At 41.3% G+C, this 26,423-nt stretch overlaps 2 protein-coding genes across 3 annotated transcripts in view; one reads left to right on the top strand and one right to left on the bottom strand.

Annotated features, from left to right (window-relative positions):
• LOC134536241 (transient receptor potential-gamma protein) overlaps positions 1-4,668 on the top strand; it is a 100,860-nt gene extending 96,192 nt beyond the window's left edge. Inside the window, exon 17 of the mRNA XM_063375937.1 lies at positions 777-4,668. Coding sequence (XP_063232007.1) covers positions 777-1,780 — 1,004 coding nt within the window. The 3' untranslated portion in view covers positions 1,781-4,668. The remainder of the gene's footprint in view (positions 1-776) is intronic.
• Positions 4,669-5,786: 1,118 nt separating this feature from the next.
• Positions 5,787-26,423, bottom strand: part of LOC134536242 (spondin-1) — a 46,628-nt gene continuing 25,991 nt past the window's right edge. For both annotated transcript variants that reach the window (XM_063375938.1, XM_063375939.1), the window contains 6 exons: positions 23,623-23,845; positions 23,193-23,394; positions 13,502-13,672; positions 9,871-10,016; positions 6,171-6,243; positions 5,787-6,029 (listed from right to left, as the gene is read on the bottom strand). In XM_063375938.1, the coding sequence (XP_063232008.1) occupies positions 6,016-6,029; positions 6,171-6,243; positions 9,871-10,016; positions 13,502-13,672; positions 23,193-23,394; positions 23,623-23,845 (829 nt within the window). In that variant the 3' untranslated portion in view covers positions 5,787-6,015. The remainder of the gene's footprint in view (positions 6,030-6,170; positions 6,244-9,870; positions 10,017-13,501; positions 13,673-23,192; positions 23,395-23,622; positions 23,846-26,423) is intronic.

The raw sequence follows: 26,423 nt of genomic DNA on the forward strand, positions 1-26,423 counted from the left end.
GCTTGGAGAAGACAGCGATATAAGACATGAAACTCACAATGTAAGTGATGGCAGCCTTGCACGCAGTGTGCGACTGTATCGAGTGTTCCGAGATGTAAAAGTACGCTATGCGACTAGTGTTGTTTCCATGGTAAAAGCTTAGGTTCAATGCAAACTAAGCTATAGTGTTAACTGTATTTAGGGAACAACATAACATATTAGTAAGATCCTATAAATGTTAAATGTGAAAACTGTTGTATCTCTTTATTTCACACTACTGTTACAAACACATGTACATCCCACGCTTACAGTATCCATTGTTCCACATTTCCACACGATCTGCCTACTACAAAAATAAATCTCATGGTTTCAATCACTTGCACCATATACTGTCTAATTAGTTGCTTTAGTGACCCATGGATTCAATTTTGTTATTAGGAGTTCTAATAAAATGTAAGCTAAGTTATCGTGAAAGAAAAATATACAGTCTACCATAAAACATACCACGTAACTTTTTTTCCTATTGCTACCGAAATAAAAAAATTAATCACCTAAACCAACAACATTCGGTGCGTGCGCAGAAGCTCAAGAGGGTTTCTTTCCGATACGAGCTAGAGTTGTAGGATCACGGTAGTGTATATAACCAGAGAATATCAGTAAATAATAATTGTGTGCGTGTACGTATTGCGATAGTACATACAGTTCGTGCAGGATTGTATGTGGCGTGTTTACCATCGCAATGCGAGACCGCCCAGGGTCGGGTCGGAGGGCATTGTTAATGGACTATGGTGTGCCAGGGTCAGGAGGGAAGAAAAACCGCCAGAAGGAGCGCCGGCTGATGAAAGGCTTCAACATCGCGCCGCCCACGGCGGGCAACTCGCAGCTGCCGACGGTGGACGAGCTGATGGCGAACCTGCAGCAGCAGGGCCAGCACCAGCCGCACCACCTGCACGACCTGTTCGGCTCGACGGCGTCGGGCATCTTCAGCGGGCTGGCCGGCTCCACGCCCAAGAGGGCGGCGACTCCCCTGGCCGGCGACGTGCACCGCATGTTCGGGCGCCTGGCGCCGCGCTCGCACGCGCACAAGCGCTCCTCGTCGCACAAGCGGCGCTGGGGCACGCTCATCGAGGCGGCCAAGTCGGGCCGCGTGAGCCGCCTCATCGGCCGCAGCCACTCGGAGGACTCGGTGTGCAACAGCCGCTGCCGCGGTACGCACGGCGACTCCAACAATAGCCACAGCAACAGCCCGCCCTCGGACGAGGCGACCGAGTCTCCGTCCGACTCGAACCCCAGCCTGGTGGAGGCGGCGCCGAGCGGCGGCGGTCACCACGGGGTCATCGTGACCGGCCTGGCCGCGCTGCGCCGCAAGAGGAAGAAGTTCTCCGCGTCGCGGAGTGGCAACGCCTCTGACGCCACCCCTGGCCGACCCGCCGACCCCGCCGCCTGCTGCAAGCACTCGCGCAAGCACCTGCAGAGGGCGGCCAGTGTCCCCACGCGCTCCTCCGAGACCCCTGCCCTCGCGTCGCAGCGCCACGAGCAGACCCAGTCGCAGCAGCAGTCCGTGGAGCTCAGCCTCGACGCCCACCGGGACGCGCTGACGCCGTCCACCACAGAGGAGAGCGTGGCCGCCTTCCCGTCGGGCGGCGCTGGCGGCGCGGTGACCTCCTCCAGGGAGCCGCTGTTGGCCCAGCCGTCCGGCGCCAGCGGCAAGTCCCGCAACGGCTCGGCCACTGTGCTGCCCAACCTGCCGGGCATCCAGCCCGTCAGCGGACACAACAACCCGTCAGCGGGGTGGCTGTGAGCGGAGCAGGGCCGACCACCCTCCTAGGAGGTCCTGTGTTGGCTGCAAGTCTCGCCACAGCTACCCTCCTGGGAGTCCATCTCATCAGTGGAGCAGGGCCGACCACCCTTATAGGAGGCCCTGCCGGCCTGGAGATCTTTTTTTTGGGTACCAAGCGTCAGTCCTGTTGTTACAGTTCCATCGGCGCATGGCAAGATGTAAAGGAAGTGACCTAAATAAAACATTTCAGAGGGCTAAATAAGTAAGATAGTACATAATACTGTTTCGGACTTCTTTGTCTGGTAAACTACCTAGGGAGATTGATGACAACACCAAGTATAGTCTTAATTTTTGTCATTAAACTTTTATCAGAAAATTTTTCACTTCATCCGATAACTTTAGAATTTCTGATGTGAGAAATGGGTAGGTCGATAATTTTAATCAATCTGAAAGCTAATTTTCGTTCCTGAAATTAGCCTATTATTAGCTTATTTAAATCAACAAATATTCCATTATTGGGATGGATCAAAGTGTTCCTAAAAACACAATTTTTGAGATAGTTGGACATTTTTACATCCTTTTGAAACATTTAATTTAACTCACAAGTATCACGATTGGCACCTGGTAGCCTATGTTCACTTTAAATTATTACAGATTAGTTTTGTTAATTTAACCCAAAAATAAATGTATTTTAAATATCAGTTATCACTTCGCTAGTACTGAACCCCAGGAAATCTTCTATAAGTTGTGGTTTGAGAGAGAGCTTAAATATCTGAGTGCATAGACTAGTTTTCAATCTGTCAACGTTTTTAAGGTATTGTTGATGTTTTTGGCAAACTGATACCCTGATATTCCTAGACAAGGTTTTAGTGGGAATCATATATTCTGCCAATTCCAATCATACCAGTTACCTCTGGAATACTCATGAGTGACGGTGAAATATTTTGCAACAAGTTTCAGTCTGCATTTTCTTAGCATCCAAAGAGCGATTCCCTCTTGTGAAAAGTGCAGAAGTAAGATGTTCGTACGGTACTATGAGACCAGCATTTAATGTTTACGAATCCTTAGGATTTGACCAATATTAAAAACTAACATACTCAGTCAGCTATCAGCGTCTTCGAAGTGACGACGGTGGTGTTTTCGTAGTATGAAGTTGTTTGTAGACGCATTAGATATCTCATAAACTTTAGCTAGAGGCTAGTGTCGGTGTTATTTCCATGTCGAGGAAAGTCAGATATATTTATCTACATTTTAGGCGATGCAGTTATCTGCATTGCTGGCAAGTGGTAGGGGACCATAGTAAGAGATTTTCCTAGTTGAGTTGTTCCAGTTGCGTACGGACCGCTGTCTCTGCTGTTTTATCAAGGTTTGTTGTTCCTGACTGTTTTCCTGGATGAATCTGTTTCCATGGGCATAACTACTTTGTTCACTTGAAGAAGAAAACCAAAAGAATCACTCATATCATCATAATTCTCCTATTTGAAGAAATTTTCACCGAGTGTCACTAGCGCATTTGTTACCTATCTCTGGCTCTTGCAAGGAGATTAGCCCCTCAAGTCAGCTTAACTCATTCTGTTTATGCACCTTATTAAGTTGTCTTACTGCAGCGGGTCATCCACTTAAGTGCAAATTCAGATCCAGAATTGTACACGTAGCAAATAAACTGTTCGGCGATAAATAACCAACTTCCTGTGTTATAATAATGACTGGAGAGTAATTCTTTGTTATTCTAAAAACATATTATGCGTTATATTTAGTTGAGTAATTTTTTCCATGTCAACAGTTGTTGAACACGGCGCTGTCAAAAATTGTCATAGCGAAACTTAAATTTTTTTTTTTTTTTTTTGCATACAGTGTGTCTATTTTTTTCAATGTTTTTTTATAATCAATAGTGAAGTACTTTTAAATATATATTTTTTAAATAAATGTCACAAATTCACCCCAAAAATAAGCCTGAAGCTAGATTTGGCTGCTTTGTATATAAATATTATTTTTATAAATAATTTGTTATTTAACTTAAGTCATCAATAAATTTCCGTTTGTTACATATTTGATGTAGAAATTCAAGCAAATAATTCTCTTCCATAAGCTTCCTGCTCGGTTGAGAAAGTTTGTCGGAGTATTTGCTCTGGCGGTTAGCGTCTCGCTGCAACGCAAACATGGAAACAGAATCATTCGAAAGGAAGAAAATTACTCGTGCGGCTTCTTTTCCTTTTACGTTTCCGTTGGTGGTTTGTCAACCTGCGTCGCGGCGCGGAGTTGCGAGGAGTTGCGAGGAGTTGCGAGGAGCACGCGCAGACCGCGGCGGAACTGTGGCCCCGGCAGAGCAGTCTGTGCAGTCTGTGCAGTCTGTGCAGTCTGTGCAGTCTGTGCAGTCTGTGCAGTCTGTGCAGTCTGTGCAGTCTGTGCAGTCTGTGCAGTCTGTGCAGTCTGTGCAGTCTGTGCAGTCTGTGCAGTCTGTGCAGTCTGTGCAGTCTGTGCAGTCTGTGCAGTCTGTGCAGTCTGTGCAGTCTGTGCAGTCTGTGCAGTCTGTGCAGTCTGTGCAGTCTGTGCAGTCTGTGCAGTCTGTGCAGTCTGTGCAGTCTGTGCAGTCTGTGCAGTCTGTGCAGTCTGTGCAGTCTGTGCAGTCTGTGCAGTCTGTGCAGTCTGTGCAGTCTGTGCAGTCTGTGCAGTCTGTGCAGTCTGTGCGCGTGTCTGCGCGCCAACGCGTCTCCCACTGATGCCCACTCGAGCCCGCAAAGAGGAGATTGGAAGCTGTGAATGTTGACGATGTTTGTGAAACATTCGGCGTATAATTTTTGTTAAAAACTAATTGATCATAGTGTAAAAGTTATAACCAGAGGCCTTATCACACCAAATTATATACAATGTACCATTCAATGGAGAACATTAAATTAATTCATAATTAACCATGTGTTACCACTTTATTTTGTGTAATGCATTTTGTTTTACACCCCCGTGTGTTACCACGGTAAAAAAATTGTATTTTAGTAATCAGTAGTAATTTTTTTTATGTAGGTATAACTATAAAGGTTTCATATAAAAAGTGGACACACCACACGATCACTTAGCATTTGGCAAAAACATTAAATGCATTTCATAAGTCGATTCGTAAAGTGTTTACTTTTAACAACCAACTTTAATTTACTTAGGGAACACATTGAAATTGTGTAAGTGAACATATTTCTTTGCGAGGTTTGAATCCAAATAATGTTTATTCAGCACCGAGGTCGGATGAGTATAAACTGAGGACGACTATTTGCAGCTACTGCAATTAGCCGCAGGAACATAGTACCTATTTTAATTTGGTTGTATGTTTTATTGGATTAGCTTATGACCTCGCCAATTTGTTTCACCACATGGAGAATAGGGGTAGAATACAGGCAGAAAAACTAGAAAGTTTATTTCTGTTGTACAAATAGCATTACATTGTTATAAATCACTTAGTCTAAACTCATGTGTGCTTTCGAAGTAATTGGGTTATTTCTAACAGGAACGTAGGATGCAATGGTGTCGTATGCAGAGCCAGCAATATCAACGGGTGGCTCAAAAAGTAAGCATTTTATGTATTCATAAAATTTAGCCATGATTTAAATAGCTTCACGGATAGTAGCAATAACATTTTACTGAAATTAAAACCTAATTAATTGATTCTTAAGTTGCATTTCAATGACACAAAATATTTTCAGACAGAAATTTTAATGAATTCGATATCTACACATGTTTTAAAGTTTATAAATTTTCTAAAACATGGTTTTGCTACCTTTATGGTGGCTGGTGGATAGTATTAGATAACTGGATAGTTAAAAAAAAAAAAGTTTTTCGTGTTCGATACATTGATGGTAACATTTCTAGCAATGTTGACTTCCAACTGAAACCATATATATTCATCAGTAAAACCGTATTCTAACTGAAGTCAGCTACACTAGATGCTCTATCTCAATTGTTGGAGTTTTAGACCTTTTTCATACATATTATATGCGAATGTATAACATGCAAGTCACTTAGTATTCATCTTAGAAAAATGTACAATCATCAAGCACCGATGGGTGATCGTTTATTGAAAATTTTCACAAAAAATAATGTTTACGATAGTAAATATAACTGCATATTCTTAACATGTTCACAAGCATTATCTTAATTGTTACGTAGCCGTATAAGTCCGTATATTGGTAACTTTAAAACAATATCTCGTTGCACTCTCGTGGTTTTTAAGTATGTGGAAATATATTTCATGGAATATTTGAGTATGACCTTCATGACTCGGTATCTGAAAAAAAAAAACAGTATTGTATCACATGTACCAGCATTAAATAATGTTGAATAAATCATATTTTAAATATTTCAGAATATAACTTAAACTTCTAAAAGTACCTTACTCTATTAATTTAGCATGGGTGAGTCTACGTACCGCACTTCTTGTGACACTTCTTCCTGCGCACGAGTCGCTTGGGACACGGCCGGCCGCCGTTCTCAGCCTGCACCTGTCACACGGGCACACCAGCTCGCATCAGCGCGTCTCGGCCGTGTTCCGTTTCACACACACACCACTCTACAGGCCGAACAACCTTTATTCGTGAGCTGTTGTTATTTACAATATGTTAAAGAACACATTAATTTCACTTAGCGTTCTTTTTTGGCGTGATAACGTCTTATAAATCGATGAACGCCGGCTGCACGCACGAAAAAGCATGACTCATTGTCACGTTCCGCCTGAGCAGGGCGTGCAAGCGAGAGCGCGGAACAAGAGATAGAGAGGCACGATCGGCTTGTGACGCATCCATCTCTCTTCCACTCCATCGGCCGATGCGTCCGAGTAGAAGAGAGACAGTGACAGCACACAACCTACACGTGAACTGTTTTGTCAACTGTTCATAAAGTGAAGTGAAAAGTTAATGTGGTTTATATGCAACTTTTCATCAATGTTTTCTTATGACGTTATCGCGTAAAATTATCGTCCGTAAACCGACTGTACAGACAACCCCCTTTTTTTAAAAGAAATCACATTATATTATCCAGCTCGGTAAATCAAACGTTTCAATTTTGAATGAAATTTTAGTCAGCCAAATTAGTTATTACATATAATCATAATGCAATGATAAACCAACAGTTTGATTTTTGTTTGATTGAATTTAGAATAATGCAATTAAAAAATATTTTTATCAAGTTCCTCGAACTTTATTTTCAGGTGGTCATATTTTTTTTTTTTTTTTTTTTTTTTTTTGTGATTTCAGAAATGAATGAAGTTGATGATTGTGATGTGTCGTTTTGCGGCCAACGAACTGTGTGGTGTCGGGAAGCATTAATTTCACAGACGAGAGAGCCACACCCGAAGTTCCCCGAAGTTCGAGCTCGCTTTTTTTTTCCGTTCTATCTCATCGTATAAACCGGTGTGGCATTAAATTTTGCGGTCGATTAGGATAGGTTAGCTACATTATAAATACTTTAAAATATTATGGATGGTTGGTTATATTAGGTAAGTATAGCTACATTAAAAATACTGTAAAATCATTTCATGGTTGCTTAGCAAATAACTTTTTAATATGTAGCTATCCAGCGCTAGGAAACAGTTTACATGATTTCACAGTATCATTAATGTAGCTATCCTAACCTTTTACAATGAACCAAAAAAAACCCGAAGATGCTCGATCGGGCGTTTGGCTCTCTCGTCTGTGAGAAGAAGTCTTCCCGAGTGGTGTCAGGTGGGCGGGTGGTGACTGCCCCCAGACACGACCGGTGTGTGCGATGGGACCTGGGTGGCAGTGGCCGCCAGCGCTAGCGAGGATGTGACCTTTCAATATATATACTGTATAGAAGTCGCCAGCCCAGGTTAACATTTCTAATACGGTTTGAGGTGGTTGGTTAATTCACCGCCGCAATCGCCACCATCTCTAGGGCATCGACTCGTGGTGGTCCCTGGCGGACAAGTGTCGAACTCTTCAAACACCCCTTACCCCTCCCGTTGAACGACCTTGAGCTGCAGTGAATGATTGGTGGGGGGTGCGGGGAATGACAGCGGGCGACAGTGCTGCACTCTAACGTGTAAATAACAACTAAGACGATACAGGGCGTTACGGCAGCGCACTGCAGCGGTGAAGTTCCCAAGCTGCTCATCATACCCTTCTGAAAGACGTAGAGTAAATCCTATCCACTCGCGACTTCTATACAGTATATATATTCAAAGCTGTGACGGAGTTCGGCGCCTCTGAGGGGACTCGCGCTCCGTTCCGTTTCTCGCACAGCTCGCACCGTGCGCATGTGGGCCGAGTTGCGGCCGACCTCGTGCGTCACCCGCGACTCTTGCGTCCACGTGATAGGTTGCGAACAAAGCGATTTTCATGTCAGTGAGTTAATAAATAGTCAAATCAAGTCCTGATGAGTTCAAACTTTATAGCAGAAATTCATGTAGTAAAAAAAAGGGGGGGGGGGGGGGGGGTTGACTGTAAAGTCGGTTTACGGACCATAATTTTACGTGAAAACGTCATAAGAAAACATTGAAGAAAAATTGCATACTTTTTAATTTTCAAAATATTATTTACAGTTTTTTGCAATTTTAATTTAAATAATTAGTTTAAATATAATCACGAACAATTAGTTGTATAAATAAACTGAAATCAAATCAATGTCAATAAAATGTTAATTTGAAATGACGAGATTGGACAAATAAATCCATTTTTTTTTAATTGCCGCTTTTAAAAAGCCCGCCTCAACCTGTTTGATATTATAGAAGATTTTCTCGCACGGTGGTTGGCCGGTTCTTGCACGCTCGGCTCAGGCGGAACGTGACAATGAGTCATGCTTTTTCGTGCGTGAAGCCGGCGTTCATCGATTTATAAGACGTTACCACGTCAAAAAACAACAAACAGTAAAGTATTTTTAAAGCCGCGACGGGTGGGACACGCTCGGTAGCCAATGAAATGCGAGGTCGCCGTGACGTCATCACCACAGAATACGCGCTCCGACGGACTGCAAAAATAGATTCTATTTATAACTTTTTTTTGCAGTGACCTTACAAAACTAAAATTCAAACATACTTACTTCGTAAATATTTATGATGGAAAACGATATTTCGTTTTACGTGTTGGTACGCTTTCACATTTTTAGTGTGCATTCGTCTGTTTATGTAAACAGATAGATAACCGTGGTGCAAATCACTAAAGTGAACCGGCCTTATATGTTGATAGGCATGTCACAAGTAAAACTGTTAGTACCGTTCGATGGTTAAGATTTAATTTTAGATTGGAGTTCAGCGAAGAACTTGTAATTATTAAAGTCCAGGCTCGTGGCATTCTGTGTGACATTGAGTTGAAGGACTACATAAATCAGCCAAAAAATAGCATGGACTGAGATAGCATGTTCTCTTTCACTTCTACACTGCTTTTTTTTCAGCGGATTCTGTGCTGCAGTTCTTGGACGCATTTGGCTTTGAAAGATCTGCCGACAGGTAAAAATAGAGTTTGTCGTGTTGACGTCGTCGTGGTGTTGCGACCCTGTCGTGCTGGAGCTGTGTTGGTCGTGGCATTGCTACTCCAGCTCGAGGGGTGAGGAGAGTGGGAAGCCTTGTTTTCACAGACGAGAGAGCCACACCCGAAGTTACCCCAAGTTCATGCTCGGTTTTTTTTTTTCGTTCTATCTCATTGTATAAACCGGTGTGGCATTAAATTTTGCTGTCGATTAGGATAGGTTAGCTACATTATAAATACTTTAAAACATTGTGGATGGTTGGTTATATTAGGTAAGTATAGCTACATTAAAAATACTGTAAAATCATTTTATGGTTCCTTAGCAAATAACTTTTTAATATGTAGCTATCCAGGGCTAGGAAACCGTTTAAATGATTTCACAGTATCTTTAATGTAGCTATCCTAACCAAATCAACCGTCCACAATGTTTTAAAGTATTTATAATGTAGCTAACCTAACCTTTTACAACGAACAAAACTAAAAACCCCGAAGATGCACGATCGGGAGTTTGGCTCTCTAGTCTGTGAGAAGAAGGCTTCCCGAGCAGAGTCGTGCAGGTCGACGAGAGGGCACGCGGAGAAACGGAACGGGACCCGGCGCTCTCGTGCGCTCTCGTGCGCCCGTGCGGGCGGCGGCTCGCGGCCTCACCTTCACCATGCGGAAGCGCTCCCGGAAGCCCACGCCACACGAGGCGCTGCACTCGGTCCACACGCTCCAGTTGCTGACCACGCAGTCCACGGGCGGGTCCACCGGCGAGTCCACTCCGTCCGGCAGTCCACCCGCCCCTGGGGAGGCTACAACACGCAGTCACGGGGGAGAAACTCTAATTACCGAGACTGAGACCTAGTTTTTTGAAGTAGTTATGGGCCCGTCCGCTAGATAGTAGTTGCTGACATAACTACATTCATTTATTAGGAGAAGTAACGTATAAGCTATCATCAGGCAAACAAACCAGTGAAAATTCACTCTATTTAGGTAGCCACTAATTTTGCGGTGTGTAATACAATGAGTTTTTGCACCTCCTACTCCTTTATTTATTACATGACGGTTTATTACAAAACATCATTAAGTATTTTCGCATCGATTAAATTAGTTTTGCGCCGCCAAGGAAATAACTCAATACAACCAAAAAAAACGTATTAACTAAAAAAAAACTTTGTATTAGAACCTCTATTCCGATTTTTTATTTGCTGGTAGTTATGGGCCCGCCCAACAGATAGCGACACATGGTTTCAGTTTCCACTGTAAGAGTCGCACTTCTTTATTTCCCTCCTTGTTCTGTGCTCGCAGTCCACCCCTGGACGAGGCTCCGTGTCCCCCCCCCCCCCCCCCCCCCCTCACTAGCGAGCATGCCCTGGCAATACGTGGCCCTTCCAACCAGGGCACGGTGTGACGGTGTGATATTTTCATAATCCGGCCGGCCGGATGTACTGAAGCTTAATAATATGAGTGAAATGTGCGGAAATATTCTTAAAACGGCATTTAAAGGCGCTTTCATTGTATAAAAACATAATATATGCTATCATGAAATACACTTACATACAAAAATATTTAAAAAAAATTTAGATTCTATGAACAAAATAAAAAAAATTTGGTTTAAAAAAAAGCTATTTAAACACGATACAAAGTTTAGCGACTCAGTTAAAATCGCTGTTATGTTCATCGGAATCGCTGCCATCACATTCTTCGGAATCGATATCAGGTTGTGCGCTGAATTATGTAGGATTAAAAATAGGGCCCGTTTGGTTCGAGAGTTTCGCACGAGGGCTTAACCGACACGTCATATCCGGGTACGGTACATGCGAGCAGTAAGCAGAATACTTTTAAGATTTACTGGAAGTTTTTTTTTCATGGGACATAGCTTTGACATCGAACATGTTTCACAGTCACTCTTGTACAAGTGCAGGTAGGAACCCCTTCAAAGAGAAACTTCTTAATTCCAGGACATCCCCCCCCCCCAAAAAAAAAACTGGGATCAAAGCCCTAGCTTTCAAATAACTGAGGGCCTAACTGTATCATAACCTAACATAATCTAGTCCCCAATTAAATTGATTCATGCAATCATAACATGTCCCAAGCCTAGCTTAAACTTTCTGGAATATTTTTTTTCCTTTCAAAAATATTTAAAATAAACATCTAGAACAAAGACAAACTATATATTTGTGTATTCATAATATTCGACCATTAAAATTAATATTATATTACTACGAACATGCTCAATACATTATTTGTAAACATTCACATACACATTGTGACCAGTGGCACTGATCTCGCACATAAAAAAAAAACTGTTCAGAATGATTTTTAAGTTAAGGTTTTAATAATTTATTTTATGTATTTGCAACGATTTAATTTTATGTTATGATTGTTCTCTGAGACTATCAGGTTGGCAACATGATCGCCGTACTAACGAAAACATTCTATAGACTCGGAGATTTTAAATGTATATTTTTTTTAGTTCAGTTTAAGTTATTTCTTATGGTACCAGTTTTCAAGTATTATTTTGTATTCAGTTTTCCATGGGGAACATATATACACATAATTGGGCATGCCTAAAAAAAGTGTGAGAAATTGAAAGACTGCAACTATTTTCTTTGGCGCGCGACAGTGGCGCGCTGCGGCGGCTAAACCGCGCACAGGCGGTGAGAAGTCATTCTTGGCTCGGGAGGTCGCGAAGCAAGAGCTCGTTTAAAATAAACGACATGACGTGTGTGAGTCCGGGTGTGCTGTACGTTTAACCGGGTGTTTTAACGTAAGGATGGTGCTTACTGAAAAGTGTCGCCGTAAAACTATTAAAGACGTAATTTATTTTTCCCGCAAAATGCACCGCGCGGCGATATGCGAGTGTTGTGCAAACCTTCACTGAATTTGTGAGCGGGCTGCAGTTCGTACATTGCAGCACCAAGTTCCCGATACAAAACAAGCCACGTGTTTCTACTGCTACGAGGAACGTCTGTGTAGCGGCCAGGCAACTGGGTGCTTGTAACCTGCTGTAGTAAAATTGCGTGTCGCGATTTGACGCCCTTACGCATCACCGATGCGCCAGCTAGCGACCTGCCATGTGAGTAACCAGCTGGTAGAACTATAGTGACGGAGATTTAAAGAAATAATATTGCGTGGTGCACGTGGTTGAACGATCGCCGGTCTGTCGGTACTTTCGGAAACGCGAAGTACGCAAACTTTCGTAGAACAAACTGTGGTTGTTATTTGCAAGTTACAATTTTTTGAAGTTGCGTTTAAATTTGTTTTGTGTTTAGGCTGTCCCAACGGGACTTGATTTTTAGTTGGAACTTTGTAAAGACGTCATATACGACCAGTAGCGGATCCAGAGGGGGGGCTAAGGGGCTCAAGCCCCCCCCAAAAGCATCTGGGTCCACTATTGTTTTAGTGTTTGCCTTGATAAAGCCTAGCCTCAGCTGGGTCAAGCCCCTCCCAAACCAAAATCCTGGATCCCCCACTGTATACGACTATTGTAAATATATATATTATAAAAACTTTAAATCATAATTTACACATGTATTTAGTAAATGTAAAAAAAAAGTTTTATTTTTTTTTTTATATTTTCTTGGTAAATCTCAAATGTTCTGAACATTAATGCATGCAAGTTGAGAACTTGAATACCCCTGTTCGGCGGTATTTTCTTTCGTATGCCGAAGCGAACAAAACGTAAAAGCACCAATAAATTATACTTTATAACATTTTTTATTTGTGTCATATCAGCTATTACTATTGCTAGGTCCTTCTTAAATTTGTTGCTGCTGTTGCTTAAGGCTCACGATGTTAAAATATGGGTAGCAGTCCAGATAATATGCAATTAGAACATTTTATGTCCATTGAGTCAAAAAAACTGATTTCTAGTTTAATTTATTTGGCCATAATGAAATGAATTGAAGTTCATTTTAATTTCAATATGGCCACAAGTGCTAAATTATTAATTAAAATATTTCACATTACAAATTATTCAAAATATATATAACTGTGTGTAATGAACACCCAATTCTGTGTCCATCCACAAGAAATGTGATTAGAATACTAAAAAGTAGAATTTCCAGAATTTGTTCAATGCTTAAATGCAAATATCTCAAAAATAACAATTTTGCACTTGCGGCCCTCTTCCCAAGGTGCGGTAGGTGCGGAGTCGAGTTGAAAATATTTTTTAATGAATTTCTTTGACGATGCGCGAGCCTCCGCGGACAGACGAGACTTGGGGACTTGTGGCCAGTGGGTGGCCAGTGGGTGGCCAGTGGGTGACGTCAGAGGAAGCGGGCCTCGCACTCACGCGCGAACACGCCGCACACGTCGAGGCACTCCCTGTCCGTCAGGAAGTTGTTCCTGTTTCCCCGGCAGCCGCCGTACACGAAGGGCTGGCACATGCCCTTCTGGATGTTGAAGTGCCAGCGCTCGAAGTAGCCCCTGCACGGCCCGATCTCCGGCTCTTGCATGCACACCTCTGGGGACCGACACAAGGTCTCTCAGCAAGGGGAAGCCTTCTTTCCACATTCGAGAGAGCCAAACGCCCGATCGTGCATCTTCGGTTGTTTTTTTGTTCATTGTAAATAATTATGGCGGTGTTGATAAAAGGACACTAATGGTCAATTAGGTTAGGTTAGCTACGTTATAAATACTTTTAAAACATTGTGGACGGTTGATTTGGTTAGGATAGCTACATTAAAGATACGGAAAAAAAAAAGCATGAACTTCGGGGAACTTCGGGTTTTGGCTCTCTCGTCTGTGAAAAGAAGGCTTCCCCTCAACAAGACACAACTAATAATAACCATGGCTAGACACCCCGAAGTTTCACTGACTCAGCGTGTCAACAAAAGAATGTTACAGTTTCAATTGTACAGTTTAATTTAGACTACTTACACAGATCATACATCAAATTGAAGGTAAACTGAAATATTATTTTTTTTTTCCTTACATATGTTGCAAATGTTCAATATGTGCACCTTTAGTTACACGGCACACGTCCCACCTAAAGTCCCATTCTACCCGCACTTTTGTTAACAAGTCCGAAGTAATGGAAGCAATAGCCTGTTCAGTTCTGTGTCTAAACTCTGGCAAACATTGGGTAGTGACGGAACGTAGACACGATCTTTTATAAATCCTCAAAGGAAAAAATCTCATGGCGTTACGTCAGGTGATCGTGGAGGTCAGCGACAAAGAGCTCTGTCGTCTCAACCATTACGACCAATCCAACAGTCATCTGGCTTTAGACATGTAGCAACTGCAACCGGTATTGACTTTAAACGAAACGCACGTTGAATTGAAATTACCGATTCAAGTAGGGGGAGTATAAGGATTCTGGCTCAATGTAAACATTGAAATGTAAACATCGCCCCAGAACCCCCCTGGAGGCCGCCATCTTGTCTCGTGGGTGCCGCCATTGTTGTTGACATTGGCTACCAGGGCGCGCCACCGTCGTAGCCACTGGGGGCCGCCATCTTTTTCCGTCTGTTAGAGACCACCATCGTAGTTCAACCTTTAGTTACCGGAGTTCACCACCGTCGCTCCGAAGGCGGGAATTGTATACAGAAAATTCTGGGCGGTGGGTGGATTCGTACCCTGGGACGCACCAACGTCGAGGTTACAAGGCAGATGCCTTGACCACTAGTTCACGGGACCAGTTGAAGTATGGGGAATTAAATAACGTACATATGCCGCCATGTCTTTAAATTTCAAAAAGCAATGCCTCCATACTAGCTATGCTTAAACCATCAAATTTCGAAAAACAAAATATGTCTATAAACCCATTCCCACCCACACCCACCCCCACTTCAAGTATGTTTAAAACCCCCGCCATACTAGCTATGTCTAAACCGCCATGTCTTTAAATTTCGAAAAAAAAATGTCTATAAACCCCCACCACTCCACACCCAGCCCCACTACAAGTATGCTTAAAACCCCCGCCATACTAGCTATGTCTAAACCACCATGTTTTTAAATTTCAAAAATTATGCTTAAAAGAAGCAACCGCCAAGTTGTTAAATTTCGAAAAGAAACGTCTCCAACACCTAATACAAGAATGCTTAAAACACACACCCCCACCATTATGCCTAAACCAACATATTTAAATTTCTGAAATAAAAGAAATAAAATCCCCCCCATACTAGTTATGCTTAACCACCATGTTTAAATTTCCAACTGCTATGCTTAAACCATCATATTTAGATTTCGAAAAGAAATAAAATATCGCTATGCTTAAATTTCGAAAAAAAATGCTTAATTCGCCAAGGTTAAATTTCCAACCGCCATGTTTAATTTCCAACCGCTATGCTTAAAAGCCCCAGAGTATGTCTTAAACAAACACCGCCATATTAGCTATGACTAAATAAACATAACCTCAAAACCTCGCGCACAGAGAGCGAGATGTTGCCTGCTGGAGCAATTATAATCCCCACATCATACTATAAGCATAATAATGTCTTTAAAAACAACACTGTGTGTGGAAATGCTTTAAGTAATAAGCATAGTTAAAAAATGTAGGACCTCTATTGTGGTAGATCACGTTCAAATAGTAATAAGCGTAGTTAAAATTTATAATAATGTATAAACAATGTGTTAAGTAATAGGCATATTTAAAATTCATAATATTGTAAAGATAGTTAAGCATAGTGACTATTATTTTACGAAGAGTAAAATAAATATTGTAAATATAGTTAAGTATTAAGCATAGTTAAGACAAAGACTATTATTTTACGTCGAGTAAAATAAGCATTGTACAAACGCCGTGCTTAGAGCCTCGCTCGTGTGCCAGTGAGCAGGAATGTATTAAGCATAGTTAGGACCCCTAAAGTTAACACGTAGCATTAAGTAATTAAAAATAAAACGTAGATGCGACACGATCGACATAAGTTACTGATGTAATAATAATAAAAAATAAACCAAATAGCGCTCTGCGACATGTACCAATAAGAATACATAAAAAAAATCACCGGAACGCACCCCGCCCACCCCGGCGACGTGTAACAAATAAAAACGCAGACGAAAAGATATATTAAAAAATAGTAACACCTATGTACGCCGTGTAGAGTGCAACCCGCACAACCGACAGCGTTTAACGATAAGTAAACTTATAAAATAGGTATATTACAAAGCGGGAGCGGCCGGCTCACGAATATGCTTTAGTGTTATAAGCATAGTTAAAATTCATAATATTGTAAAGATAGTTAAGTATTAAGCATAGTTAGGACAAAGACTATTATTTTAAGTCAAGTACAAATGCCGTGCTGAGAGCCTCGCTCGTGTGCCGGGCATAGAAATGTATTAAGCATAGTTAGGACCCCTACAGGTAACACAAAGCTTTCAGTAATTAAAAATAAAATGTAGCTGCGGCACGATCGCCAGAAACAAATTACGTATGTTACAGAGGTAATATAAAAATAGCAAACAAGCATACATAAAAAAACTCACCAGAATGCACCCCGCCCACCCCAGCGATATGTAACAAATAAATATAAATAAATGTTGTACAAACGCCCGTGTAGGAAAGAGAGTTGAACGATCGCTTGTACGCCGTAGCATTAAGTAAAGAATAAAATAAAAATAAAATGTAGATGCGGCACGAAAGCCAGAAATAAACCATATTGGCATAGTTAAAATAAAAACAGTTCTAAACCTCCAAATAGCGCTCTGCAACATATACCAATAAGCATAAATAAAAGAAAAACCCACCGGAATGCACCCTGCCTACCCTGGCGACGTGTAAAAAATAAATTTAAATAAATGTTGAATAAACGACCGTGTAGGAAAGAGTGTTAAACGATAGCTCGTGCGCCATGGCATTTAGTAATTAACATATTTAAAATTTAAAAAAAAACGCACGGAGTGGGCGAAGACCCAGAAAAAACAAGAACACACACCCGCTCAGCTGCGGCACGATGCAAATAAGCATACATAAAAGAAAAAACTCACTGGAATGCACCCAGTCCACCCCGGCGACATGTAAATAAAAATAAAAACGCAGACGAAAAAATATATTAAAAATAGAAACACATTGTTCGCCGTGCAGAGTGCAACCCGCACAACCGACAGCGTTTAACGATAAGTAAATTATAAAATTTATTACAAAGCGGGAGCACACGTCTGTACTCCGTGCACGCACTCGTGAAACTGTTGACAAAATTCCTTGTGCGATAGAAGGGAAAGTTGTTTTTCGACCCTAGTCCGCGCGCTATAGTAGCTTACAGGAGAGCCGAAGCTTGGAACACGATTAAAAACGTACAGCCCAGTAATACATGAACCGCCGAATGCATGTGACAAATAAAATTACCATAAATCAAATGTAAATACAAAAAAAGAGCTTAAACCTGCAGATATTTAGTTTAGTGTATAACACATTTTACTTACATATATATTATTTAATGGCTATACATACACTTTATTACTATATTTAATTTCGTCTTGTGGCTATATCGCTTTGTACTTGCTATTTATTGCCTACACAAGTACTATAACCGATTTTATTTATTAATGAATGTATACTAGCTGGGCTAGTGCTAAGGACTCATATGTGCGTCTTTTTAACAAATGGAAATAGCATGTTTTGTCTCTGGTGTTGTGTCGTTCGTTTGCACATTGGTTTGTTCCGCTGGCTTTGTGTATGTATGTTTCCTATGTTCCGGTTGCTTAATAACATATTTTGAGGATGTAGGTATTTATGGTTATTGATATTTATTTGTGTTGTCGTTTCTCGGGCCATGCCATTTGGTGTGTTGACTTGAGAGTGTGGTAGTTTTATGATATTGTTCTCGTAGATAGATTTTTTAAAGGATGGTTTTGGTTTATTGTGATTTAATTGTGGGTTATGTTTAGCCTAGTGGTATAATTGTTTTGGGGGTCCGTCCTTATTTATTTCCTCAATGTGTTACTGGATTAGTATTTTTATTACCTTTCTTGCTTTTGCTGTCGATGGTTTTGATTGTTTATTTTATTACGTCATATGGTTGTTTTCTCGCGGTTCCGCGTTTGTTTTATTTTCTTCCTATTTATGTATAGGGATTTTTACTCTTTGCATCATGGTGTCTCAATAAGCGAGTATTATTTCATGGGAGTTTTCGCTGCTGAGGTTTTATCTGCATTGCGCTGTATTGCGTTTGTGAGTGTCTGCTATATAATTTTGTTTTGTTTTATTATGTTTTAATATGTTTTTTTTTTGTATTTACACTTGATTTATGGTAATTTTATTTGTCACCTGCATTCGGCGGTTCATGTATTACTGGGCTGTACGTTTTTAATCATGTTCCACGCTTCGGCTCTCCTGTAAGCTACTATAGCGCGCGGGCTGGGGTCGAAAAACAACTTTCCCTTCTGTCGCACGAGGAATTTTGTCAACAGTTTCACCAGTGCGTGCATGGAGTACAGACGTGTGCTCCCACTTTGTAATATATTTTATAATTTACTTATCGTTAACGCTGTCGGTTGTGCGGGTTGCACTCTGCACTGCATACATATGTGTTACTATTTTTAATATATCTTTTCGTCTGCGTTTTTATTTTTATTTGCACATCGCCGGGTTGGACTGGGTGCATTCCAGTTAGTTTTTTCTTTTATGTATGCTTATTTGCTTCGTGCCGCAGCTGAGCGGGTGTGTGTTCTTGTTTTTTCTTGGTCTTCGCCCACTCCGTGTGGTTTTTTTATTTTAAATATGTTTATTACTTAACGCTATGGCGCACGAGCGATCGTTCAACACTCTTTCCTACACGGGCATTTGTTCAACATTTATTTAAAATTATTTGTTACACGTCGCCGGGGTACGCAGGGTTCATTCCGGTGGGTTTTTCTTTTATGTATGCTTATTGGTATATGTTGCAGAGTGCTATTTAGAGGTTTAGAACTGTTTTTATTTTAACTATGCCTATATGGTTTATTTCTGGCATTCGTGCCGCATCTACATTTTATTTTTATTTTATTTATTACTTAACGCTATGGCGTATGAGCGATCATTCAACTCTCTTTCCTACACTGGCGTTTGTACACATCTTTATATTTATATTTCTTGTGTGCGTGTGTATGTCACTGAACTCCTCCTAGACGGCTAGACCGATTTTGATGAAATTTTTTGTGTGAGTTCACGGGGATTCGAGGATGGTTTAGATTCACAATTGGATATTTTATCTCGATTCTGAGTGAAGAAAAAACTAAAAAAAAACCACACTTTAAAAGCAAAAAAACTAAGCATTGTTGATAATTAGCCTCCATGGCAACGGGCTTTTGCATTGTTGTTGCCTTCTGCGTAACCATGGGAAAGGTTTTTGGTAACGGCAGTGGTGTGCCCAAGAGGATGGGTATGTATAATGAGAAGATACAAAATTTCCAGCGTAGAAATACTTACCGCCATAACCATATCTCACAAAAAGTACATTTTGGCAGGACAATGTCTGTTGGGCTCGCTAGAAATTATATATAGAGATATATATGTAGAAAGATGTATAGAGAGATAGAGTTATAAATAGAAAGATAGAGAGAGTTATAGAGATATACATAGAGGGATAGAGAATTAGAGAGATAAAGAGAGATGCTTAGTATACGTTTAAAAAATTACAAAAAAAAATTGATTGAGGCATTGCAATGCATCCCGGGCATTATCTAGTTAATTTATATTTATTTGTTCCGGTGAGTTTTTTTTATGTATGCTTTTATTTTATGTATATTTTATTTATGCATTATTACATCGGTAACTTATGTCGATCGTGTCGCATCTACGTTTTATTTTTAATTAATTAACGCTACGTGTTAACTTTAGGGGTCTTAACTATGCTTAATACATTCCTGCTCGCCGGCGCACGAGTGAGGCTCTCAGCACGGCGTTTGTACAACGCTTATTTTACTTGATGTAAAATAATAGTCTTTGTCCTAACTATGCTTAATACTTTACTATATTTACAATATTTATTTTACTCTTCGTAAAATAATAGTCACTATGCTTAACTATCTTTACAATATTATGAATTTTAAATATGCTTATTACTTAACACATTGTTTATACATTATTATAAATTTTAACTATGCTTATTACTATTTAAACGTGATCAACCACAATAGAGGTCCTATATTTTTTAACTATGCTTATTACTTAAAGCATTTCCACACACAGTGTTGTTTTTAAAGACATTATTATGCATATAGTATGATGTGGGAATTATAATTGCGCAGTTTATGAGTGACGCTCCAGCGGGCAACATCTTGCTCTCAGTGCGCGAGGTTTTGAGGTTATAATTATTTTGCTGTCACCCGACCTATGTGAAAGGCCCGGGGGGTACCTGACGGGCGCTACGGGCGTCGCGGTGCTCTTGTTGTCCGGAGGGGCGCCAGGCTAGCGGGCTGCTAGGCCGTTGGTGTTGGGTCGTGGGTACTCTGCCCCCGCGTGCCCCGCCAGGTACACGGCTTGAATCTACCCTGAATGGCTCTCCCTTGATTGTGAAGGCCGCTCGGCCTTGTGTAGGACGGGAGACTCCGGAAAATTAGTATACACGAGTTGGTGAGAATTACCTTTAATCTAGTCCCGCTACAAAACACTCTCACCAACACTTGGCGACGTCTAGCCGTTACAAAATTAACACAGAAAAAACATAACACTACGCGACACTAATGGTTACTGCGGCAGTCTCGCGGGACGCAGGTCGATGTTCGCTGGAGACGGCCAGCGCCGAACATTAACGGGTGCAGGGGGGGCTCTATGAGCGGGCTCCTAAATTAGGCGAAACACTTACGTGAGTGCTACGATCTGCAGCACGGTATCATGGTGAAGACGGTCGGGATAGGCCCGGTTCCGTAAAATACGCGCCGAGTCGATGTGGGCAGCTATGAATTAATGAGGTTTAAATTTAAAGATTTAGTATAGAATAAAAATTAATCAATGAAAGAAACTTGGATGCTGCCCACGGACACACGTCTGTTCCCGGCGCGGAGTGGTTCGAGACTGCCGGACATGGCCGCCTCGCAAGGAAGTGAAACTTTCTCTTCTTTGTGAGTCGGCGTCAAAAAACTTATATTAACTTAATTTGCTCTATTATAAGCTAAAAACACGTTCCAGGTGCTCAATTAAAAGGTAGCACCTGGTAATTGTGTGCTTAAGGCTTAACAACTGTTTTATAGTAATATTTAATTATTTGAATTGTGGCATCAAGTTGGCGACTGTAAATTTATCAACATATTGTCTCACTGTGAGCCGTTTTAGTTGGATTTCATCTTATCTGACACGATCATAGTCACGGGCATTTTAATTAAGGCCAGTGGCCGCGGTGACTTTTAATGAGGTTTGTTGTCTATTGGGGTCACGCCTGGGACGCTCGCCTGACTCAATCCGGCTGGGCAAGGGGCGCGCTCCGAAAACGGGATACGGTACTGGCGGTGCGGAGCACGGGCTTAAAGGCCATGGTCGGTACGACGTCAATTTAGTCATAGTTAATATGGCGGTGTTTGTTTTAGACATACTCTGGGGCTTTTAAGCATAGCGGTTGGAAATTAAACATGGCGGTTGGAAATTTAACTTTGACGGGTTAAGCATTTTTTTTTCGAAATTTAAGCATAGCGATATTTTATTTCTTTTCGAAATTTAAATATGACGGTTTAAGCATAGCGGTTGGAAATTTAAACATGGTGGTTAAGCATAACTAGTATGGCGGAGATTTTATTTATTTTTTTTTTAGAAATTTAAATATGTTGGTTTAGGCATAATGGTGGGGGTGTGTGTTTTAAGCATTCTTGTATTAGGTGTTGGAGACGTTTCTTTTCGAAATTTAACAACATGGCGGTTGCTTCTTTTAAGCATAATTTTTTAAATTTAAAAACATGGTGGTTTAGACATAGCTAGTATGGTGGGGGTTTTAAGCATACTTGTAGTGGGGGTGGGTGTGGAGTGGTGGGGGTTTATAGACATATTTCTTTTTCGAAATTTAAATACATGGCTGTTTAGACATAGCTAGTATGGCGGGGGTTTTAAACATACTTGAAGTGGGGGTGGGTGTGGGTGGGGATGGGTTTATAGAAATATTTTTTTTCTTAATTTGACGGTTTAGGCATAGCTAGTATGGAGGCATTGCTTTTTGAAATTTAAAAACATGGCGGTATATGTACATTATTTAATTCCCCATACTTCATCTGGTCCCATGGTCTAGTGGTCAAGCCGTCTGCCTTGTAACCTCGACATTGGTGCGTCCCAGGGATCGAATCCACCCACTGCCCAGAATTTTTTGTATACAATTCCCGCCTTCAGAGCGACGGTGGCGCGCTCCGTTAACTAAAGGCTGAACTAAGATGGTGGTCTCCAGCAGACGGAAAAAAATGGCGGCCTCCAGTGGCTGCGATGGTGGCGTGCCCTGGTAGCCAATGTCAACAACAATGGCGGCCCCCACGAGACAAGATGGCGGCCTCCAGGGGGGTGCTGGGGCGATGTTTACATTTCAATGTTTATATTGAGCCAGAATCCTTATATCCCCCTACTGATTCACTCTTAGCAAATTACTGAACATAAAACGCCTTACACTCAGTTGTCGCTCATTTTACTTAGGTGGCGCTGCAAGCGAGGAAAAAAAAAACACAAAGTATTATTCGCACATGAGCATATATAAAACTGTTGAAGATTTAATTAATGCAGGTTTCACCAGGGTTGTTATTTAAAATCATTGTCAAATTGGAGTCAACGTTTTACATACATTCTGTATTTTTGTTTAGAATGATGTGTGTTTATTCGCAACAAAATTAATTAGTAGCAAAATATTTTTTTTTTGACAACAGTTTTTCTGCATAATGTGTTAAGTATATTTATTACTGTAATATCAGTCAAAACAGATACTGAAGCATCAAACCAAATTATTATAGTGAAACCTGTAAGTGGTTTCCCAAGAGTGCAACTGCTGAAGAACAAATGATTGCTGCTGAAATGAACAGCAGGTTATTGGAAAGGGAGAGCCCAGGCCTCGAGACTTGGTCATGTCGACTCGCGCTCGGCTATGGCCGTGTCGACTCACGCTTGGCGGTGGCCATGTCGAAGGCGCAAGACTCTTGGTCCACACAGGGCCGCTGCTGCACCAGCTCGAGTCTGGCGCTGCACTTCTCCTGCAGCTCGGCCGCCACCAGCACCAGCCTGGTACGCAGCTTCACGCCCTTGCCGCACGAGGCGCTGCACGGACTCCAGTCACTCCACGGCGTCGCCGGGCACATCGGGTCCACCTGGTGCAGGAACACCCGTCTCCTTCTACTAACTACTACTATATTCCTTGTGCTGACCGTGGCGGTATCCGACTGGTACAGACACTTTGCAGAGGGCTGGAGAAGACAAGGCAGAGGGCTGGAGGATACGCGGTCAGAGAACTGGAAGAGAAGAGACGAGGCAGAGAACTGGGAGAGAAGAGGCGAGGCAGAGGGCCGGAAGAGAAGAGGCGAGGCAGAGGCACTGACCGGCTCCTCCTCCGGTGCGGCCCCCGTGCAGGGCGGCATCATGCACTTCTCCTTCTCGACGACGGGCACATGCGGGCAGCGCTTGTGGCCCACGCGGTCCAGGAAGCGCCTGGTGCGCATGGCCACGCCGACGCCGCACGAGACGGAGCACTCGCCCATCGGGCCCCACGGCGTCGTGGCGCACACTCCCTCGGGGATCTCCTCGCCGCCCTCGAAGTCGCTCCTGCACTCCCACCCCGCACGGCTGTACTCGGCACCCTCCAGTCCGTCACCTCGTGCGTCACCCAGCTTCACCACGACAGTCAGATGAACACCTCCGTGCGACTCATGGTCTAAAGTGCTCTCCAATGCTGGTACCGTCGGGATGAACAACATTCTAAATGTTATTAAAAGAGAAAGTTGTTGAGATGAAACACTGAGTGTTTGAATTATGTTTAACTGAATGGTTATTTACAATCACCATGAATTTTGTCCCTGTAGAAAAATGATTCATTATCATATTTTGGAGTAATACATTCATTTTCCACAATTTTGTGACCTGTTACTAGCCCGAACGTGATTATTTTTAAATATATTATCTATAATTTACAATTTAAAAATGTTCAGATTCAACTTCAGAGACGTTTACCAGCCACGGGAAGCACTTAAACCCATTAGTCATATACTGTAGAGGTTTTGAAGTTATTTTGTCTGTTGGTCGAGTAAAGACTCGCCTTATCCAGTTGGTTTTACTGAAATAGAGTTACTCTTGGCTTGTACTGTTATCTTTCTGTGCTCGATATTCTCCGTTCATTTACTGCTAACCTGCTTCATTCACGAGGAACAAATTACCAGACAAAAATTTCCAAAGATTCCATCCATTTTGCCAGTAAGCTGAATGGTACAGTTGTCTACTATTCAAGCGATCATGTGCCAAAATCGTTTCTGATTCTCCAGTAAAAAGTTACTTAATATTCTCCAAGTCAACAGTTTATTAATTTTTTTGTAATAAATATATAATAACACACTTGACCAAAATGACTTTTGATAATTTAAAAAGGAAGAAATAACACTAATATTAATTCATCTCGATATGAAAATAATGTATTTCCTTATGACATACTTTGTCGCGTGGACATGATTTATGGTATACATTTATACAAGAACGGGCAGGTATAAGCATACCTGGAATGAATGTGTGCATAGCGGGAAGTGGATATGAGTCGTTGCTGGAATAGCAAGTGCCATATTGGCGCACAGACACCTTCGTTATGTCTACCGTGTCCCTGATTGGCGAGTATTAGTCGCTCTTCAATAAAAGAGTCGGGGACTGAGTGCAGGGGCGGATCCAGAGGGGGGGTCACAGGGGTCATGACCCCCCCCCTGGCAGTGAACTGAAAATTGAATTAAATGCTTATGACCAAAAACTATCGCCGATTCAATGATCACTGATTATCAAAATGTATGAAGGCTACTTTATGTTTGATACATGCTGGCGACTAGCATTGCCATTCTCTTGTTTCTTTTCTCGTTATTTTCAGAAAGTCATTTCAATATATATTATTCTTACAATTATTTAATACAAAACACATTCAAACAAGTTCAAAATTGCTTTTCGCTAGTTTTTTTTCCTTGTTGTTCGCGTATCTTAAAAAATTATTTCACTCTACTTAGCAAGAAATGAGAAATGTTTCACTCCCATGCCGCTAGATAGTGCGCACATCTCGATAGCAAGGAAAAATCAAGAAGCATTGTGCAGGCTCACACATGAAACATTATGATAGGTATCTTCTTTGTTTTGTGTACGTCAATCCAGTCAATATTATAACATTCAACATTGCAGTGTGAAGTGTGATGTGTTTTACAAGTAAACAAGTGCAAAACATATAATGGTAAGTTAGTTAGACTTTAATTGTGTAGCTAGCTTAATTAGTACCAATTATAGAAATAGAATACTAACTGCTCAAAAATGTTTTGGTATGACAATCAACATTTTTTTAAGTACTTCATTTATTCCTTAAGCAAGTAAGAGAAAGGCGGATTCACAACCACATTTAACGAACGTATGAACACACGCACCTATGTTAAGTTTTTGAGATTGGATTCGCAACCTTTTGCCTTTACAAGATGTCGGCAATACATAATTTTACATTACTCTTTTTAGTAGAAGTGATAAAAAAAGATTACAACATAGAGCGAAATGATTTCGCAACAATAATTAATATTATCTTAAGTGTTAAATCTTACGTTTGTAGTACTTGCTGGATTCACAACCACCACTTAGCGCACGTACGTACGAAGTAGAAAGTTGAGTTGATCAACTCTGTTATGTACATACGCATGCTACGCGACATTGTGAATGCTTGCATGCATTTTAAAATAAGTACTTAATTTTAGCAAACAAATAAATAAGTTAATGATTTATTGCTATTATTATTCTTATATATTATTATTGCCAACCATACAAGATACAACTATTGTTTAAAAATAATCCATACAGACATAACAACTTCAATTAATACGTTATCTCTCCTTGGTTTATTTTAGGGTGATTCCTTGAAGAATGTGACTGGAGCAAAACGTCGTGCATCTGGTAGAACTATTGACAAGTTTTTCAGTAAGAAGTCAAAATCTGAGCCTGAGACAAGAGGTGAATTGTCGTCATTACTACCATCTACATCTGTGGATCAAATTTGCCATTTTGTTCCAGCTCCTGAACCTGTTGCCTTAGTTGTTAATGAGCACATATTGCCAAATAGAAACAAGCCACAGGCACAACCTCAGTTTTCGTCTGATATTGGATATTACACAGGCCAGACCAA

The sequence above is a fragment of the Bacillus rossius genome, chromosome 10, assembly GCF_032445375.1.
Source record: "Bacillus rossius redtenbacheri isolate Brsri chromosome 10, Brsri_v3, whole genome shotgun sequence".
Classification (NCBI taxonomy): Eukaryota; Metazoa; Arthropoda; class Insecta; order Phasmatodea; family Bacillidae; genus Bacillus; species Bacillus rossius.